The 19,453-nt window shown below is 39.4% G+C and overlaps 2 protein-coding genes across 7 annotated transcripts in view; both read left to right on the top strand.

Moving 5' to 3' along the window:
- The window catches only part of srpk1b (SRSF protein kinase 1b), a 257,960-nt gene that overhangs the window by 108,941 nt on the left and 129,566 nt on the right, over nucleotides 1-19,453 (top strand). The window lies entirely within an intron of this gene.
- Nucleotides 1-19,453, top strand: part of kif21b (kinesin family member 21B) — a 118,063-nt gene that overhangs the window by 32,893 nt on the left and 65,717 nt on the right. For all 6 annotated transcript variants that reach the window (XM_049471783.1, XM_049471779.1, XM_049471780.1 and 3 more), the window contains exons 2-8: nucleotides 2,912-3,134; nucleotides 4,875-5,057; nucleotides 9,439-9,588; nucleotides 10,558-10,686; nucleotides 11,030-11,209; nucleotides 12,971-13,086; nucleotides 16,857-17,052. In XM_049471783.1, the coding sequence (XP_049327740.1) occupies nucleotides 2,912-3,134; nucleotides 4,875-5,057; nucleotides 9,439-9,588; nucleotides 10,558-10,686; nucleotides 11,030-11,209; nucleotides 12,971-13,086; nucleotides 16,857-17,052 (1,177 nt within the window). The remainder of the gene's footprint in view (nucleotides 1-2,911; nucleotides 3,135-4,874; nucleotides 5,058-9,438; nucleotides 9,589-10,557; nucleotides 10,687-11,029; nucleotides 11,210-12,970; nucleotides 13,087-16,856; nucleotides 17,053-19,453) is intronic.

Raw genomic sequence — 19,453 nt, 5'->3', positions numbered from 1 at the left:
GAAAGGGGGATGGAGGAGGAAGGTTAGGGAGGATGTGGATGAGTCTGTATGTGGGGGCGTGAAGCGGGGTGAAGCCGGTCTACTGTCGGGGGGATGCTGAGGGTGTGTGCCTGTGCGCGTGCAAATTGATTATTCATGGTTGCCTCGTTTCCTGTCACAGCGGGTCAATGTGAGCATCTCTCAAGCTACTCTATAAATCAATTTCAGCTCTGGAACCGTGGGCTAATAGCTGTTTGTGAAACACGAGTTCAAATTGACCTCCATTGTGTTTTTAGGTGAATGTAATAGCACTGAAGCTAAAGCTGCTCTTCTGACCAGCGCGTGTGTGTGTGAGATTGTGTGTGTGTGTGCAGCCAGGTTATTTCTCAACAGTGTCCTATATGAGCCACTCCCTTCCATTTTACAGCCCCGTAAAGCAAAGCTGCTGTCAATATCCACATATTACTGAACCTCCACTCATACAAACAATATATATATATATTGTCTAATAGCATCAGCTTTAATGAAGCTAATACATTAGACAATATGTGCAGACTTTAATAGCCCCCATCTCCACCACTTTACCATTTAGAGGTATGTTTAGAAGCTTCTAAAATGACCTCAGAGGAATGAATGGGAATGGTAATGCTTCTTTGACGATTGATGCAAGCTCTTTACATGAAGATGGACCTGGACTAGAAACCGCTATAGTCAGCAGTGCAGGGGGAGGGGCTTGGAGTGTCTGTGCAGAACAAAAGTTCTTTGTACAAATGCATTTTGGAGTGTTCCCACACCTGGCAACCTGGACCAGGAGTGTAAACTGCATTAAAACTGTTTAGCTTTGGTTTCACACTGGAGATTTGTGACTGAAAGAACTGAAGAACTTTACTTCATCCTCACCTCATCACCTTTGTGAGCACAGTTTCCCTTTAGTTCACACTGATTGGTTTGTAGAATATTAATTGTAGAATCTACAGCTACAGTAGACGTAGGAGTCATCAGCGTAGTCTGTTGTACCCATACTGATGAGTGACATGCCTGCATGCCAATTGTAGTTGAATTTCAGCAGAGCATCATCTTTTTCATCTTCTGTACTGTAATGGGTGATGATGGCCTGCCTCAACTTCCTGTAATTGGTCCTAATTGGTCCAAAATATCTAAAAAAAAAGTGTTTTTACACTGTAAACGAACCAGAACATGGATCAATTGATGTAGACTGGAACCACCTTTTTGGTTGTACCAAATTATGGAGAGTTAAAATGAGCTTTTGTTATTAAAGCACGTATCCAAATGGTGAACCATGTCTGTTAGGGGTGTGCCATATTGAATAATGCACAATAATATTTGCCAACATTTTTGTCACAATAAAATAGTCCATATTGTGATATTCTTGAAAGCAGTCTGTTTTGTATTTTTTTTTAGTTATTTACTGTATTTACTTTCAACTGTTTGCAGTTTAGATGCATGCAATAAATATGCTGCACATTCGTTTTGTGGTAGATTTGTGTTTTTTCATTACATTTTTAGTTTTTTTTATTGTTTCTATTGAATTTCTAATAAATAAAACATATTTACATTTATTTTGTTGCAGTTCTATATTCTTGAAATTATTTTGGTTTTGTTATATCTTATAATATAAGATAATATAATTATCACAAAATACCCTGAAATATTGTGATTTTTTTTTTAGGAACATATTGCCCATCCCTAGAATTATCAAAGTGTTATCATTATCAAAATGTGAAATCTCCTAAACCATAAAATCTGAACTGAAATCAGAAGTCTTGCTTTTGTGCAGGAGGAAACTTATTTTGTGTATGTATATAAATATATGTGTGTGTGTGTGTGTGTGTGTGTAAGAGCTGTGTGTGTGTGTGGAGCTCAGCTGTAGTGGACAGATCTGTGCAGTGCTCTGTGGGGGGCCTGGTGCTCAGTTGGAGCGGGGGGTTCGGGGGGGTTGGAGCTGTGTCTAAATCTGCTCTTCCCGGCTTCGTCACACAGAGAAGCTTATTAACCACACCGGGGGTCCAGAGCTCTGCCACCCACACCATTCCAAAAAAAATTAAATACCCACAATGCATATTAATAAGGTCACCAGAGGTCAACTCTGTGCACAAAGGGCGAAACATGAGATTTCAGAGGTACAATAATCAGCAGATTTAGAGTTTTTATAGAAATTTTAATGTTGGGAAGGTGGGAGGGGTCTGGTGACAATTTGGATTTTTTCTAAGGAAGGATGCAAATTAGCAACCAAAACAGCTTACGACTATGTGAACCTTTTTGAATTTGACTTTATTTTCCACAGAAAATAATAAAATTCATTTTATATAATGTTAAGCCTCAATTCTGCAATTCCATCATTGTTCTGTGGATCACAAATCATAGAGCTCAACAACTTATGTAGAAGTTTTTACTTAAATAACAAATTACATTGCAAGTGGCAATCACTGGGTCCAAGTGCACTGTGCCATTACGCAAAACATTAATAATGGAAATTAAACATTCTCATCAGATTCCTTGTATTTTTTGTTTAAAAATATGGCTTAATAATCTGCAATTACAGCAGATACAGAGAAATCAGCAGTGAAATCTGTTGTACTGTCAGTCCTGTCGCTGTCTTTCTGCCAGCTACGGACTCTAGTTCACTCACTAAAGACTCTGTTTCCCAGAATGCACCTGCGTCTATCCTCCTGGACATGCCTGATCACGTGGCGCTTCTGTGTTCTAACTCGCCTTCTGATCAGGTTCATCTGGTTCTCCTAGTATAAATAGCCCCCTCTTGCATGGTTTTGAATCTATTTTTTCATAGCTTTTCTATCCCACTGTATTGTAACCAACAAAATGTAAAAAGTCAAATAATTCTAAATATTTCCTCAGCTTCCGCAGCTACTCTTTTTTTAACATTAAAATCGTTTGTTCGTATCTCTTCCAGGATTCGGCCTCAGATGGCCAAAGAGAAGATCGAAGGCTGCCACATCTGCACCTCAGTGACCCCAGGAGAGCCCCAGGTCCTTCTGGGTAAAGACAAGGCCTTCACATACGACTTTGTGTTCGACATAGACGCCCACCAACAGCAGATCTATGGCTCCTGCGTCCACAAGCTCATCGAAGGCTGCTTTGAAGGTTATAACGCCACAGTCTTTGCCTATGGCCAGGTGGGTTCCTCACACACACACACACACACACACACACACACACACACACATGTAGCAGCTGGCCCAGGCGCACTTCGTATCCAAATTATCCACATCAGGTTGCCAGTACCAGTACCCACATCGCAAAGCCCACAAACCACAGCTATGTTTATCCACAGGGGGAAATTACATTTGCATGGAATGCGTATGCGGATTCAGTACGGTATATTTCATGCGATGCCCTTTGGAGGCCTGGTAACGTTTCTAAATGCTCTCTACTGTTTTCTCACTACAGTAGAGCCACATTTCTCCCGCCATTAGTTGTATGAATGAGGCGTAAGAGAAAGCCGCACAGAGCCCCCCGGCCCGTCTCGTTAAAAGGCAGATAGGATGCGACAGCTGTGCTGAATGTCTTTGTGTGTAGACCATTGACCTCTCAGGCGATGCAGCATCACACACTCCACTTCATCTGCACAGACTCTGCTGGAAAGCAGTCAGGATTAATTGCCTGGCCTATATTTGATCGTCTGTGTGTTGTAAAGGTCAGTCAATAAGAGACATTAGGATATTGTAATTAGTAACGGGCTTATGGCTTTCTTTAACCATAAACACCTTTAGATTTGTTTTTCTTTGTCTGAGTTGTAATTCTGTCCTTGTGTTAGTATAATTTGTTTTTAGTGTTTATAAGCTCATAAGGGTACTTAAAAAAAACTAATTAAGGTCTTAAATTTACTGTAAATTTGCTGTACATAGAAAATGTTCAGACAGTGCGTTTAATGTCGGTGGGAAAACACAGCGCCCCAGTGTAATCATCTTATCCAGGGAGAGAACTAAGGTTAGCGGAAAGCTAGCTAACTTACTAACTTTAGCGGCGAGATAGCTAATGTTACAAAAGAGAGAACTAAGATTAGCAGAGAGCTAGCTAACATTAGCGGAGAGCTAGCTAACATACCAACTCTAGCAGCGAGATAGGTATTGTTTCAGAGGAGAGAACTAAGATTAGTGGAGAGTTAGCTAATATTATCGGAGAGCTAGCTGACATACTAACTTTAGCGGAAAATCAGCTAACGTTACAGAGAAGAGATCTAAGGTTAGCAGAGAGCTAGTTAATGTTACTTGGGAGAGAACTAAGGTCAGCGGGGAACGAGCTTACATTAATGTAACTTTTCTGCATATCTCTACATGGTAAAAAAAAGAGAGATTTTCTTACTAAGACGAGTTTTCTTTTTTTATGTAGTTTTCTTTCAAGCTGTCTGTGAGCCACCAGTTAAGAATCGCTGTTTTTACAGTCCGGTATATTGTTTCGGTATCAGTATCCCAATGTACATGTGCGCAAAAGTCACATTGCAGAACCTTCAATGTTTTGTACAATATATATATTTTTTAAGTTCTTGTCTGCTTAATCCACAGAGAGATTCACACAGAATTTATTTTTCACAACAATAAATATCAGATTATCAATTATGTCTACCTACGAGGGCTAGAGACAATATGTATCAAAACTAATATCTCAATATTTTTTTGCTAAAAGCTGATATATAATATAAATCTCAATATTTTTTCATCCAATAAAACAGGACTAGATGTCTGATTTATACAGCCACGGTTATTAACATTCAGCTGGAGATAAAAACATAAGAAAAACATATTCTAGAGATGGAAAGATCAGTCGGCTGTGTATTGGTATTGACAAACTGTGAGAAGAGAAAGATGATCTGTCAGAGCTAACCATGTCTCATAACTCATGTCTCTTGACTGTAGACGGGCTCGGGGAAGACGTACACCATGGGCACGGGTTTTGACGTGAATGTGGGCGAGGAAGAACAGGGCATCATCCCGCGTGCCGTGCGCCAGCTCTTCCAGGGCATTCAGCGGCGGAGGCAGGACGCTCAGGAACGCAGCACAAACCCACCCGAGTTTAAAGTCAGCGCCCAGTTCCTGGAGGTGAGACGCTCATCTAAAAAACTACGCTTAAAACAATAGGTGGTTCATAGATTTAAACTGCAAGGGAACTCATTAGCTGTGGCTGATCATTTACAGGCAAATAAGCACACAAACACCCAGAGACACAGAGCAAGAGAGATGGAGAGGTACAGAAAAAGAGAGAGAAAAATTAAGAGACCACTTAAAAATCATGAGTTTCTTTGATTTTACCAAATTGAAAACCTATGAAATACAATCCAGAGGAAGATGGATGATCACAAGCCATCAAACCAAACAGAACTGCTTGAATATTTGCACCAGGAGTGGCATAAAGTTATCCAAAAACAGTGTGTAAGACTGGTGGAGGAGAACATAGCAACATGCATGAAAACTGATTAAAAACCAGTGTTATTCCACCAAACATTGATTTCTGAATTCTTAAAACTTTATGAATGTGAACTTGTTTTTTTCTTTGCATTATTTGAGGAATTTGGGAGAAATGTTTGTAGTTTATAGAATAAAACTACAATGTTTCTATTACGCAAACATAAACCTATAAATAGCAAAATCAGAGAAACTGAATCAGAAACTGATTTTTTCCAGAGCTGTATGTATACAGTGTTTGAAATCCTATCTGATGTATTGGGCCGATATTGACATAATTTACATATCGAACATTGGACAAACAAGTCCAATACACTCGCCAATCCAGATTCCAGTTCACAGTTTGTGCTAAACCATAAACCCACTGTCATGCTATCATGAGACACATCTCACACCCACATAAGCCAAACTAGCTGCTGGTTTGACTAAAAAGTTGTTTGTTTGGAGATATTTTAGTGTAGAAAAAAACAATAGATAATCTAATTTTTTAAGATGCACCTATATTTTTTGTGTTTATTGTGTTGTAGATATTCAAATAGCAAACATGGCTAAAAAAGACCCTCTGTAATAGACCCTCCCCCCAGCAGAGAGGTCTGTCTGGGTCTGTAGGTGCCTTCATTTGCTTATTATCTTCCCCATGTGGAGCATGTAATGGTCGTTATTTGATTGCATTAGTCTGAGTGTATAACAGTAGAGATGAAGCTGATGAAGCTAATGGAAGCAGATGGCTGGGAGGCGCGTGGCTCCGGTCCGGATTATAGCCCCATTTATCCTCTGCCTGTTCGGCTCGTGTGAGGACCGTGTCTGACAGAGCTGAGTGAAGTGAGATGGGATGAGTTCTTAATTGAAGAGGATAGAGAGAGGAGAGAGTGATAGTGAGAAAGAGAGAGAGAGAGAGAGAGTGATGACAGGCTGAGAGGAAGAGCCCAGGGAAGTCCATCTTCAGCTTCCTGTTAGTCAGTCATCTGTCCTGACAGCACAGCACAGCATAAGCTCTCAGGGCAGGACGCCACTGTTCACACCCTACCCCACGCACTGAAGCAGGAATAAGCCAAGTTTTCGGCAATTAAAATAATAAATAAAAAACCTGCTGTGCTGGGTGGTAACTACACTGAAAACAAAAAAATCCTATTTTTACAGACAGTAACTCTAAATGTTTACAGTATTTATCCCTTTTCTTTTACTGCAGTCTAATTCTGTAAAATTAGACATTTTCTGTTAATTAGAAGCCTCTGTTCTAATATAATTACATATTATGACATTAATGAGAGATTACAGTTAAAACTCTTATTTTTATGGCTATATTGCCATATCATTTATATGGTATTTTTTCATGTTCTTAAATCACATAAATATGTATGTAAAATTACGGTACCACTTTAAAATAAGACTACCTTTATAAAGGCTTTATAAATGGTTTACAATTAGTTTATTAATGGTTACTAATTAGGTTGTAAATTCCTTTAAAATCATTAATAATCAGTTATAACACTCACGTAGAAAGGGCAACAATGACCTGTTGTTTGCCAAATAGTGAACCCACAGCCATCTACATTGTTGCCCTTTTTACATATGTGTTATAACTGATTATTAATGATTTTTAATGCATTTACAACCTAATTAGTAATCATTAATAAACTAATTGTAAACCATTTATAAAGCCTTTATAAAGGTAGTCTTATTTTAAAGTGGTACCAAAATTCCTTATTATTATTATCTGTAAATATATGTGTGTGTTATTGTTTAAAGGGTTATTTCTTTCCTAAAAACTAAATGTTTTTCTTCATAATTGTAGGGTAAATTTATTATTTTTATTTATTTTATTATTATTATTATTATTTATTATGTCAGTATTCTGAGCTTCGTAGTTTAAGATCGGAATAAGGTACAGACACTATACACACATCATATCAAGCTGCCATCAACTATCTGCAAGTAATCCAGCTAAAAAAAAACAGTTAGAATTCTGGCTATCCACTACTCTTGGCTTTCCAACTCAAGTGTCACACCAATGACCCTATGAAAGCCTGTTCATACTTTTTAAATGTCCTTTTAAGGCTTCTAACTTTATGTTTAGCGGCCATTAAATATATATATTTTTTCGATATTTTTTTTATTTGGAAAACAACAGGCACAAATCAATTTAGGCCATTTAATTTATATAATCTCAACCAAAAAAATAAGGGGGACACATTGATGGGTAAAGTGTGGCAGGGTCCGTCCTGTCTGAGACGGTCTGTCTGTCTCTGGGTGCATCTGGGGACGCTTTTTCTAAAGCTGCTCTGTTGCTGTAAATGAATGGGGCTCTCCCCACAGTAAAGCTTAATGGGTCAGTAATACGCCCCTGATTCTATTAGAGGAGACCTCTGTGTGAGTCCTCTGGGTTGGCTTTCTCAGCCTGGCAGCATCTGTGTCTTTTATTTACAGTCATGGCCCAAAGTGTTGGCACCCCTGAATTTTTTCCAGAAAATAAAGTATTTCTCAGAAAATTATTGCAGTTATATATATTTTGTTATAAACATGTTTATTTTCTTTTGTCTGTATTGGTCCAACACAAAAAAACAGAAGAAAAAAAAAGCAAATTTTACATAATTTTACACAAAACTCCAAAAATGGGCCAGACAAAATTATTGGCACCTTTCCAAAATTGAGGGTAAATCACTTTGTTTCCAGCATGTGATGCTCATTTAAACTCAATAAAAAATAAAAGTTCACACCTGAAACCAGATAAAAAGGAGAGAAAATGACTCACTCTTTGCATTGTTTGTCTGTGTGTGCCACACTAAGTATGGAGAACAGAAAGTGGAGAAAAGAGAGAGAACTGTCTGAGGACTTGAGAACCAAAATTGTGGAAAAATATCAACAATCTCAAGGTTACAATCCATCTCCAGAGATCTTGATGTTCCTTTGTCCATGGTGCTCAACGTAATCAAGAAGTTTACAACCCATGGCACTGTACATGAACACCTGTAGAGAGATCTTAAAATTGCTGTTGAGAGAAGCACCTTCAAACATAAAAGACTTGGAGCAGTTTGCAAAAGAAGAGTGGTCCAAAATTCCATTTGAGAGGTGTAAGAAGCTTGTTGATGGTTATAGGAAGTGATTGATTTCAGTTATTTTTTCCAAAGGGTGCGCAACTAAATATTAAGTTGAGGGTGCCAATAACTTTTGAGTTTTGTGTAAAATTAAGTCAAATTTAGGGCGCAGAGTGGTCCAGCGGTCTAAAGTGCTGCCACTATGATTGGGAGGTCGCAGGTTCCAACCCCCGCTCATGCAGATTTGCCATCAAGCTGCCAGCGCTCAAAGGGAGCACAATTGTTCTGGGTGGGTAGATGGCGCTCTCTCCCCATATCACTCCTACGGTGATGTCTGCAGCACAGGGCGTCTGTGAGCTGATGTATCGGACCCAAGCCGCTGCGCTTTCCTCCGAGCGCGCTGGCTGCTCGGCAATGCTGCATCAGCAGCAGCTCGAAAAGAAGCGATGGCTGACTTCACATGTATCAGAGGAAGCATGTGTTAGTCTTCACCCTCCTGGTGTGTTAGGGAATTACTAGTGATAGGGGGAGTCCTAATGAGTGGGTTGGGTAATTGGCCGTGTAAATTGGGGAGAAAATGGGAAAAATTTGAAATAAAAAAATTAAGTCAAATTTGCCTTTTTTCCTCTGCTTTTTGTGTTGTTCCAATACACACAGGGGTGCCAACACTTTCGGCCATGACTGTATGTATATACTGTGGCTTGAAGTAGAATAGTTTCTTTGGTTTTTGCATTTTTGTCGTACTTACATTTTTCAGATTATCAAACAAATTCATCTACTAATATCAGACAAACATAAACTGAGTAACTATAAAAAGCACTAAAATTAACACATTGTTTTAGAAATATCTGTGATCCTTCAGCTGAGGTCAGTAAGGTAATCAATATGTATCATAATCATGCCCTCTTTGGATGTCTGTGTGGTCTCTGGTTTGTTGACCTCCGATCAGTAGAGGTCGAGGTTCATGTATATTTATCTCACAGCTCTATAATGAGGAGATCCTGGACCTGTTTGACAACACCCGCGATCCCGAGGCCCGGGGCAGGAAGTCCAACATTAAGATTCATGAAGATGGGAATGGAGGCATCTACACGTCAGGAGTGACCTCACGCCTGGTCAGCTCTGAAGAAGAGGTCAGATCATATCTTTGGGTGTCAGTGTGTGAGCGTGTGACTGAGAGAACAAGATATACACTATATATAGTGCTGTTAAATATATGTTGTGTTGGTTCTTGACTTAAAAATAAAGAGGTAAGAGGAAAATAGATAAAGGTTTGATAAATTTGACTCTGGACAACAACACTGGATTTTAAATGAAATAAATGAGATGCAATTATATTGAGTTTCTTATGTTTAATTCAAGCGGTTTACCAAAAATATACTATGATGTGTTTAGGAATTACAACTATTTATCTAAAAAACCTTCTTATTCCAGGGGCTGGGGAAAGTTGGGAGAAGAATTAAAAATAATTATAGTTTTCCTGTTAAATTTGCCAAGAACAACTAAATGAGCACAAATAAGTAAAGAGGTTTAAAAATGGATTTTTTGTAAAAATAAGAATTTAATTCCATTGATTCAAGTGTGAAGTGTGGAGAAAAGCTTGTGGTTTGGATAAAAGTTCATACGCCACAACCTATGAATTCTGCTCTGCAACACCTCACGATAGATAAAAAAAGGAAGGAAATAAATATTTTGTAAGTCTAGACCCTAAACTCTGATCTAAATATTAAAAGGGAATAAAGGCTATTAACACCAGTAACTGGATAACCCTTTTGAGAGTTCATCTTTTGGCTCATACAGTGAGTAGCTATTAGCGCAGCAACACAAACCAGCAAATGCTGTAGAGCACATCAGAGCACATTTAACTGCCACTAAAAATACAGAGTTTTTTAGCAGTAAATAAGTATTAGTTTTGGGTCTATTAAGCTGAAAGGTGATCAGTGTTTTTGGGGCCAAATTTGACCACTGATCCGTTCATCTCTAAATATCATGCCTTAGGAGGCTTTTGCTTTGGATGGCAGGCCGTGTTTAAACATGTAAAGTCACCCACAATTGCACTGGTATTCACCCTCACCTCACTTGTCTGTTTATTGCCTCCTCAGCTCCTCCAGTGCCTGAAACTGGGGGCTCTGTCCCGGACCACTGCCAGCACTCAGATGAACGCGCAGAGTTCCCGCTCCCACGCCATCTTCACGATCCACCTGTGCCAGATGAGAGTGTGTCCCCAGCTGGTACGAACCAAGCTCCTTTTTTACTAATCAATAACACAAAAAGGAATATTTATATACTATACCTACACCTCAGAGCTGGCAGAGTTCTCTGTATTGTTCTGGAGGCTGTAATTTCCTGCCAGTAACAAGTTCAGGCAGAATTTTAATTAAGGAACAGACTTGGGTTCCTTCCACTAATCACTCTGTGCCTCAGTGCTTTTGTCAGCAGAGTATATACTGATTCTGATTTTGATAAATGATAAATTAATATGGGATGAATGTTTGGTAAGTTTTTCTAGTGATTCAGGTATTCAGATATTCAGGTATTACCTCTGATGTTTTGTTTTCTTCTCTCTGTCTAAAGGCGAATGGGTCAGCGAGTGATGATGTGAACGAAGTGACGGATGGTCCTATATCCCAGCCCGAGTATGAAACCCTGACTGCCAAATTCCACTTTGTGGACCTGGCCGGATCGGAGCGGCTCAAGCGCACAGGAGCCACAGGAGAGCGAGCTCGAGAAGGCATCTCCATCAACTGTGGACTGGTAAAAGCTTCCACATCTCTCTAAATAGAATCGTTTAGAGAAAATTGGTGTCAGAAGTGTTATAATACAGTTTTATGAAGCTACAGAGAGTCTAAGTTTATATTCACACTTTAGCATTGTACAGCCTGTATACCTCAGTCATAAAAACTGTCACACAAGATAGGACAAGGGATCCAATTACAGGATTATGACCGTATTTTTCGCACTATAAGGTGCACTTAAAATCCTTTAATTTTCGAAAAATCTACAGTGCACTTTATAATCTGGTGCGCCTTATGCATGAATTTTACCAGTTGGGTATTAAGGAGCAGAAATGACACTCCACCTGAAGTACAGAGTTATACAGGAGTTTCAGTTTATTACTCCAGCACTAAGACTGGAGCAGTATTAGCATTAGCTGCTAACTTTGCTAAGTGCTAGTCCACCGTTTATCGGACTGTAACCATTTACCGTGTCAAAGCAAGCTATGTGGGATGAACCGCTAGTTAATATCGCCCTGGTTCTTTAGTTTAGCGCTGTCAAGCAGCCCTTTCTAGCGTTTTCTACTAGTGTAGCATAATGCGCCTTAAAATCCGGTCTGCCTTATGTATGAAAATAGACAGAAAACAGACATTCATTGATAGTGCGCATTATAGAAAAATAAAAAAATGTAAATGTATGCCTATTTATTTTAAAATGTAATTATTTTATAGCGGTCATATGAATGTTTACGCACTTCTGTGTAAAAGACCTAAGTGAATCTTAATCTCCAAGGTAATAAAAAAAACATGAATAAAAATAGTTAAAGAGCTGGTAACTACTGCTATAAAATATAATAGGTTTTTAGAATAATATTTTAGTAGTACAGTTAGGGCTGAAAATACACTGTCGGATAATCTGACCATTTTTTAAATTATTAATCGATTGGTTATAATTTTTTTTTTAATGATAATCATTTGGTAAGGCTCCTAATTCAATGCATGTTTTACAGCTAAACTTTTAGGGCCCTAGACCAATTTTTCAATGCTTTTGTATAGTTTGACGTACCTATATTGCCCTAAACATTTTAAAGTATGTTATAGGAGATGCACACACATGCTGTATCTTGTTATATTAATGAGACTCTAGGATACTTTAATATCTCTTCTATTGAGATGTAAATATTGAGAAAATTTATTAGCTTTACAAAAAAAAAAATAGAAAGCTAGGAATAGGAATAGGAGTTCCTAGAAAGCACACCTAGATATAGGCATGGAGTTAACACAGTGCTGTGCTACATTAGTTTTAAACTTTAAACTCTATATTTTGGCTGATTGAAGGGGAAAGAGATGTAAATGTCATTTTCTGACCCACAGCTTTAGCTATTATACAGTAACCTCGCTTGGTCAGGGATTTTTTACCGATGCAGCTTGAGTCTCTTGTATGTAATTATGGCTGATCTGATTTCTGGAGCACTCAGCACTTTGCTGTGGTTTGTGAAGTGACCATGCTTTGGTCAGCTGTGGGATCTGTTGGAGTCATTACTCCAGCGCCATTGTCAGAGGGGGCCGGTGAAGGTGCGGATAATTGCATTGTGAAGCAGCACTTAATAAGAGCATAGTGGGTTTTTTTTTTATGTATTGGAACAGAGCCAGGGCAGGCCATTGTTTCTGACTGTAACTGAGTTAATGTGATGGTAAGTGGGGACCATTTAAAAGAGTTTAATCCCTCTTATCTAACAGTGAGCTGTGGGTGTGATGGAGTGTGACGGGGTGGGTGACACTGTGTGTGTGTGTGTTGCAGCTGGCCCTGGGTAATGTGATCAGTGCGCTGGGAGATCAGAGTAAGAAGGCTGGTCATGTGCCTTACAGAGACTCCAAACTCACTCGACTGCTGCAGGACTCGCTGGGGGGGAACAGGTAAAGTTCTACAATTACACACACACACTCACATCTGTTCACACACGCAATAAAGCATTTACCACTTTCTAATGTTGCAACACCAATCATTCTACAACACCTCTAAGATATTCTAGCACTGTAGATACCAAGCGACAACGTGTTCCTGGTGTTACTGTCATCCATTCTTCCACAACTTTTCTGCTTCTTTGCACCCTGATACTTCCTTTTTTAAAACGTTGACCCTTGGCCTCATATGCAGACACTGCCTGTATCATCTAGTGGCCACATGACAGAATTACACTCAGTCGATTAAAAAACAAGATACCGGGAATCCCAGTCAAACGTTTCTACAGCCAATCCAGAGAGAAGCATGGGTCAGGTAAAATTCTCATCCAAACTACATCCATTATTTGTAACTAGTTTATTTATGTGCTCTCTCAGGGCTCCGGCAGGTGATGGCAAGCTGCATGGCCGGGATTAGAATCAGCGATCTCCTGGCCATAGTAGCAGCCACTGCCTTAGTCCACTGGACCACCCTGGACCCTTATCCTTCTCCTATCCTCCACTACCTCAACCTTCCCAGACTCCCCCTGATCCTAACCAGCTCACATGACTGCCTTTACACTGGCAGAGGAAAAGTGAAAGGAGATAAGAAGACCACCCTATGGCATGAATGTTTGGCAAATTTTAGCAATAATAGGAAGATACGACATTTGTTTTTTTACTTAAATACCTCCCAAGAGCAAGAGAGAATGAACGAAAAAAGAGAGAAAGGCAACGAATGAGAGAGAGAGAGCAAAAAAATGTGCAAGAGGGAGAAAAGGAGCGAGAAAGAGAGCGAGCGAGAGAGAGAAAGAATGAGAGAAAGCGAGAAAGAGAGTGAGAGGGAGAATAAAAGCAACAGTCTAAGCACAATTTTACCTCAGGAATACGCCATTGAGGGCTAATATTACCACCCACAGTGGACAGTGCAGTGCGTAGTAATGATCGTGATAGGAGACTTCTGGCTAGAATTGTCCGTGTGAACAGAAAGTACATCTACACTTAATGCAGGTGCCCCCACACACACATCCATCAGGTCAGTGCAACATTTTATAGCTTTCATGGGCCATGGCAAAAGTCATGGGACACATGGGACACTAGTTCCTAGTCTCAGGGTATTTGCCAAGTCAGTGTATAAAACACTACTGTGACAGAAAACACAGTAACACACAGAAAGCTGCAGTTTGTTACAACTAACTCTGTTTAGTCTTCTTTTCTTTTATTTAGTTAATCTGATTCAGCAAATAAAATAAAAAAACACGCACTTTGTGGTTTGAATTATATTGTGAATGTGTGCACCGTTGTCTGTTAGCTTTTACAGAGCACCCACCAATAAAGGCAGCATTGTGCATCTTTCACATGACGTGATTAATATACTTAAATTTATACAGAAATAAGCCTTTAATGATGCCTTCTGTTTTGTGGTGATAGAAAACACAGTAACACAGAAAGCTCCAGTTTTATGACTAATTCTGATGAGTCATCTTTTAAATTTAATCAGATTCAGCAAATAAAAAACAAAAAATAAGCTCTTTGTGGTTTAAATTCTGCTGCGAATGTGTGCACCATTGTCTAGAAGTTATTACAGAGCATCCACCAATAAAGGCAGCATTGTTTTTCTTTCAAATGACGTGATTAGTATACTTTATATTCATTCAGAAATATAATCCTGAATCCGTTTTTGTGTAGTGTTATAGTCTTGTTCCTCTTCCTTTCTCTTCTTTCTTTTCGGGCTCCCTGTATAACTTCGCTTCAGGATTGGTGAAGTTGCATATTTTGCCGACTGCAGGAATGATGAACCTGGTTGGCTGGTTAGTTTCTGCAACTAGTAGGAGTGGCCACTTTAAGGGGTACTCCAGTAACCGTATCATTGTACTTTATTGCATTGGCTATGACAGAATTTAATGGGGGGCTTACACTGTTAATCATTGCATTTAATTCATAACCAGTCGTTGTCTGGAGGCCCCAGATGAGCTCAGGGTTTTAGTCAATTGATTGGGTTGCTTGCCCTGTTGCAGTGAGCCTGCATTGTGCGCCCACAAGCATGAAACATCTGGCCCGTGAGGTTGTTTGGACTATAATGAACGATAATGAAAAAAATAAAAATAAAATGCTTCTCTGGGGAGCTTTTGTTTACATTCCTCCCCTGTCTATAAGGATGTTTTTTCCCGGCTGCGTCCCAATTCACTAGCCGGAGCAGCGGCAGTGTATTGGCCCGCGACCCTGACGAAACAGGTTCTATCCTGCGTGAGGAGCGGTGTGTTTATTTATTTTTTTCCTTTCTTCTTGGGTTTACCTGCTTTGAGATCAACTGTTCTGCAACCCTCTGGGCTGGAGAGCTACTAGTCTGTAGCACTACAGTCCATCCCATTACACTTCATAAAAAAAAAGAGTTTTTAGCCACGTAATGGCTTAGAAAATATCTGGCCCCCGGGCAAACTTAGTTGCCGACCACTGATGTACTCACTGTCAGACCCCTCAGCAGTCTGTGTAAAGGTCTCAGACTGTTGTCTGTAAGCAGGTTGGGTTAAATAAAGGGTTAAACAGTTATTTAATAGACTGTGGGCTCTGCACAGTACAGTTGTGTGTGCTGTTTACATGTAAGCACATACTTGGCAGGGTCTTGTTTATGACGCAACATGGCCAATAGTACAGCACATACTGTATTAGTGTGAACAGTGAAGGTATTGTTACTCTCTCCCACTCTGGAGAAGGTTAATGCATGCATGCTGTGTGTGTGTGTGTGTGTGTGTGTGTGTGTCCAGGGTGCATTCAGTCAGTTAGCCTGCAGTCAGAGCAGACTGGCCACATGCACATGTTTATGATTTGGGATGTGAGGAAGAATTCTTCTGAATTAAACATGAGGGGCCTGCAGACACAGATCCGCCTTCCAGCAGTTAGCGTGATCACAAAGCATGCACAACTGCCCTGCCACACTGAGGGAGTGTGTGTGTGTGTGTGTGTTTGTGTGTGTGTGTGTGTGGGGGGGAGGACTGAATACACTTGTATATGGGTGTGTTTTTTTTTGTTATATGATGGCAGTGCAGAACTTTATTAACCTCTAATCTTCTGTTATTGTCTCTTCTTGTCTCATTTCTTCTCTTCTTTTATTGTCTTTCTTCTTTTTTCTGCTCTTCTCTTCTTGCCGTCTATCATCTCATTTCATTTCCTCTGTTGTCTTTGCATCTCATCTCGCCTTTTTTTTCTTTTGTCTCATCTTAACGCTTCTTTTCTCGTCTCTTCTCATCTATTCTCATGTCTTGTTTCTTTTTATCACATCTTTTGTTTCTCGTCTTTCATCTTTTCTCATCTTTTCTTTTCTGTAATTTTTTATCTTTTCTTTTCGCTTCTCTCTTTTTTTCTTGACTTGTCACTTCTCATTTCATCAAATGTAACATCTTCAAATTTATTTTCATATCTTCTCTCATATTTGTTTCTTGTCTTGTCTTGTCTCGTCTTTTCTTCTTAAATTAAATTCATATTATTCATATTCATATTGTCTTTTTTCCTGTCTCTTTCAATTTTTCCTTGTCTCTTGTCTCTCCTCACATCTTGTTTTTTCTTGAAACTGTCATTTCTCTCGTTCTTCCTTAACTTTTTATACCGTTCTTTATCTGCTTATTTCATGTCGTCTCATCTCATCTTGTCATTTCTCCTATTTGTCTCCACTCTTCTGAACTTTTTTCATCTGTTCTTGTATTCTGTCCTTTAATATCTTCTGTTTCTCTTCTCTTTTTCTTTTACAGTCGTACAGTGATGATTGCCTGTGTAAGCCCCTCTGACCGAGACTTCATGGAGACGTTGAACACGTTGAAGTACGCCAACCGGGCACGAAACATCAAGAACAAGGTGGTGGTGAACCAGGACAAGACCAGCCAGCAGATCAATGCCTTGAGAGCCGAGATCGCCCGCCTGCAGATGGAGCTCATGGAGTACAAAGCAGTAAGGAAGATGAATTTTACAGAATTTGGCAACCAATAGTCTCACATTTTCTCACAATTAGACTAGGCTGATTGTCTCAATCATTAAACTGCTAGTCAGCTGTAAATCCACAATCACAAGTGATGTCACAAGTGAAGTCATCCACCGCCTCTTTTCTAACTGCTACTGATGTAGCATTGCCGGGTAGCATCACAGAGCACTTGGAGGAAAGCTCACAGATGTCTTGTGCTGATTGACATCACCCAAGGATTGACGAGGGGGAAAGAGCGCCATCTACCCACCCACAGTCAATTTTACAGCTCTACAACTCAAAGGACAAAATGAAAAAAGATACAACCATAGTTATATAGATATAGTACTGAGTGGTAGGTAAATTAATCCCTAAACTTCACTTAATGTCAGGCTCTCAGTGAGGAACTTAAACTTCTGAGAAATGTTCTCAACGCCGTGATGCCGCTCTCCCCGTCTCTCTGATCAACTCGTATTTCTGAGGATTTTCTTTTACTGGCTACAGCAGACAAGGGAGGCTAAAGAACAGTTTCATGTGCAGCATCATATACAACTCAGAGAGACCTATAGTATTATATAAAGAACAAGAAAAAGTGGATTTTAGTGGAAGGAGACCTTTAAAAAACAGCTGCCTACATCACACACTATTATTTTGAGCCTGACCCGAGCCAAGGCCCAAGGAAAGATGTGGGAAATCGGGTCGGGTTCGGGCAGAGAATCTAAGCTCTAATTCTAGGCTTCAAATTGTGCAAATGTAGTCATTTATACTTTGTTTAGTGTTTGAGTTTAACCTCTCTTAATCGTCTCACAGTGTTTGTTTGCCCGCATCTCTGCATCATTTCTGATGAATCGTTTCTGGTCATTGTCTCTCCGTGATGAATCTTTGCCAACAGGATGTCGGATGTCAAAGTTTGCTGGATGTGCTTTCAGAGAAGCGGAGTTTAGAGTAAACAGGAAAAGATCCTATTGTTTATTTATTTTATCACAGAATAAATGATTGAGTGTAGCATAGAGTGAGTTGAGGCATGATTTGCTGTACATTTACCTACAGGAACTTTTATAAGACGTAGACTGTTTCTTCCTCTACAGAGCTCTCTCTCTCTCTTTCTCTCTCTCTTCTTATCTCCTTTCACTTTTCCTCTGCCAGTGTAAAGGCAGTCATGTGAGCTGGTTAGGATCAGGGGGAGTCTGGGAAGGTTGAGGTAGTGGAGGATAGGAGAAGGATAAGGGTTTGTGGACGATGAGGACGACAGCTCTGATTAGCAGGATGTGGGTTTATGGGATCTCGCTCCAGTGTAAGGTCAATGGAGCGTAGCAGTGTTTGGAGGCTTTGGCTCTGGGATGACCTGGATGAGTGAGAAGTCTGGGCTTAGCATTAGCGGTTAGCGGCTAGCAGCTAGGGGTTAGTAACTGTATTGATGAGAGGCGAGAGCAGTGTAGAAGAACAGGAAGCCACTGATGTGGTCGTGACTCAGGAGTGATGGTTGGTTTTATTACATGAATAAGAGAATGACTGTTACTAGGGCTGCATAAATGTATAGTTTCTGCATTATTATTGCTGTATGCACATGTGCAATAGTCACATGACTGCATGTGAGTCATGTGCTATGTTGCCTTGTTCCTGCTATCATTAATACAAAATGATTTGTGTAAGACTGTTCTTATTTCTCATTTTCCATGATTTGACTTCCAGACACAGTGTTTTTATACTATATGTCCAATGATCTTTATTTTACTCCAATATTTAATATAATATATATCACTGACTTCTGGTTAAATCTGGTGACAAATGTTTAATATTGCAATATATACTTTTGATTTTTTAGGGAACAAAATAGTATTTACTTCCTTTAACTTTCTATTTGTTCTTGCCTCGTCTTTTATCTTTTCATCTCTTCTTATCTCACCTCATCTTTTCTATTTCTTCTCATTTCATTATTTATTTTCTTTTCTTTCATCTTTTCCAGTCTAAAAACCTTGTCTCACCTTGTCTTTTTCACATCTGTTCCTCCTCACCTCTGTCTTTTCTCCTCTCTTGTCTTTTCTCATCTCATTTCATCTCATCTCATCGCTTTATGTCTCTTCTTATTTCATTATGTATTCTTTTTTTGTTTCTTCTCCTTTCATCTTTTCTAGTACTGTCTCCTTGTCTTGTCTTCTCTTTTTTCATATTTGTCCCTTCTTGTCTCACATGTTCTCCTCTCTTGTCTCTTCGTATTTCATCATATATTCTTTTCTTGTTTCATCTACTTTTGTCATTTCTAGTCTCCTCGTCTTATCTCGTCTTTTTTTAATATTTGTCACTTCTTGTCTCATCTCATTTCATCTTTCTTCTACTTAATTTTTTCTAGTCTTGTTTCCTTGTCTCAGCTTTTCTTTTCATATTTGTCCC

Source organism: Astyanax mexicanus, chromosome 24, assembly GCF_023375975.1.
Source record: "Astyanax mexicanus isolate ESR-SI-001 chromosome 24, AstMex3_surface, whole genome shotgun sequence".
Classification (NCBI taxonomy): Eukaryota; Metazoa; Chordata; class Actinopteri; order Characiformes; family Acestrorhamphidae; genus Astyanax; species Astyanax mexicanus.
The sequence above is the reverse complement of the archived record's forward strand: the minus strand, read 5'-3'. Positions and strand labels throughout refer to the sequence as shown.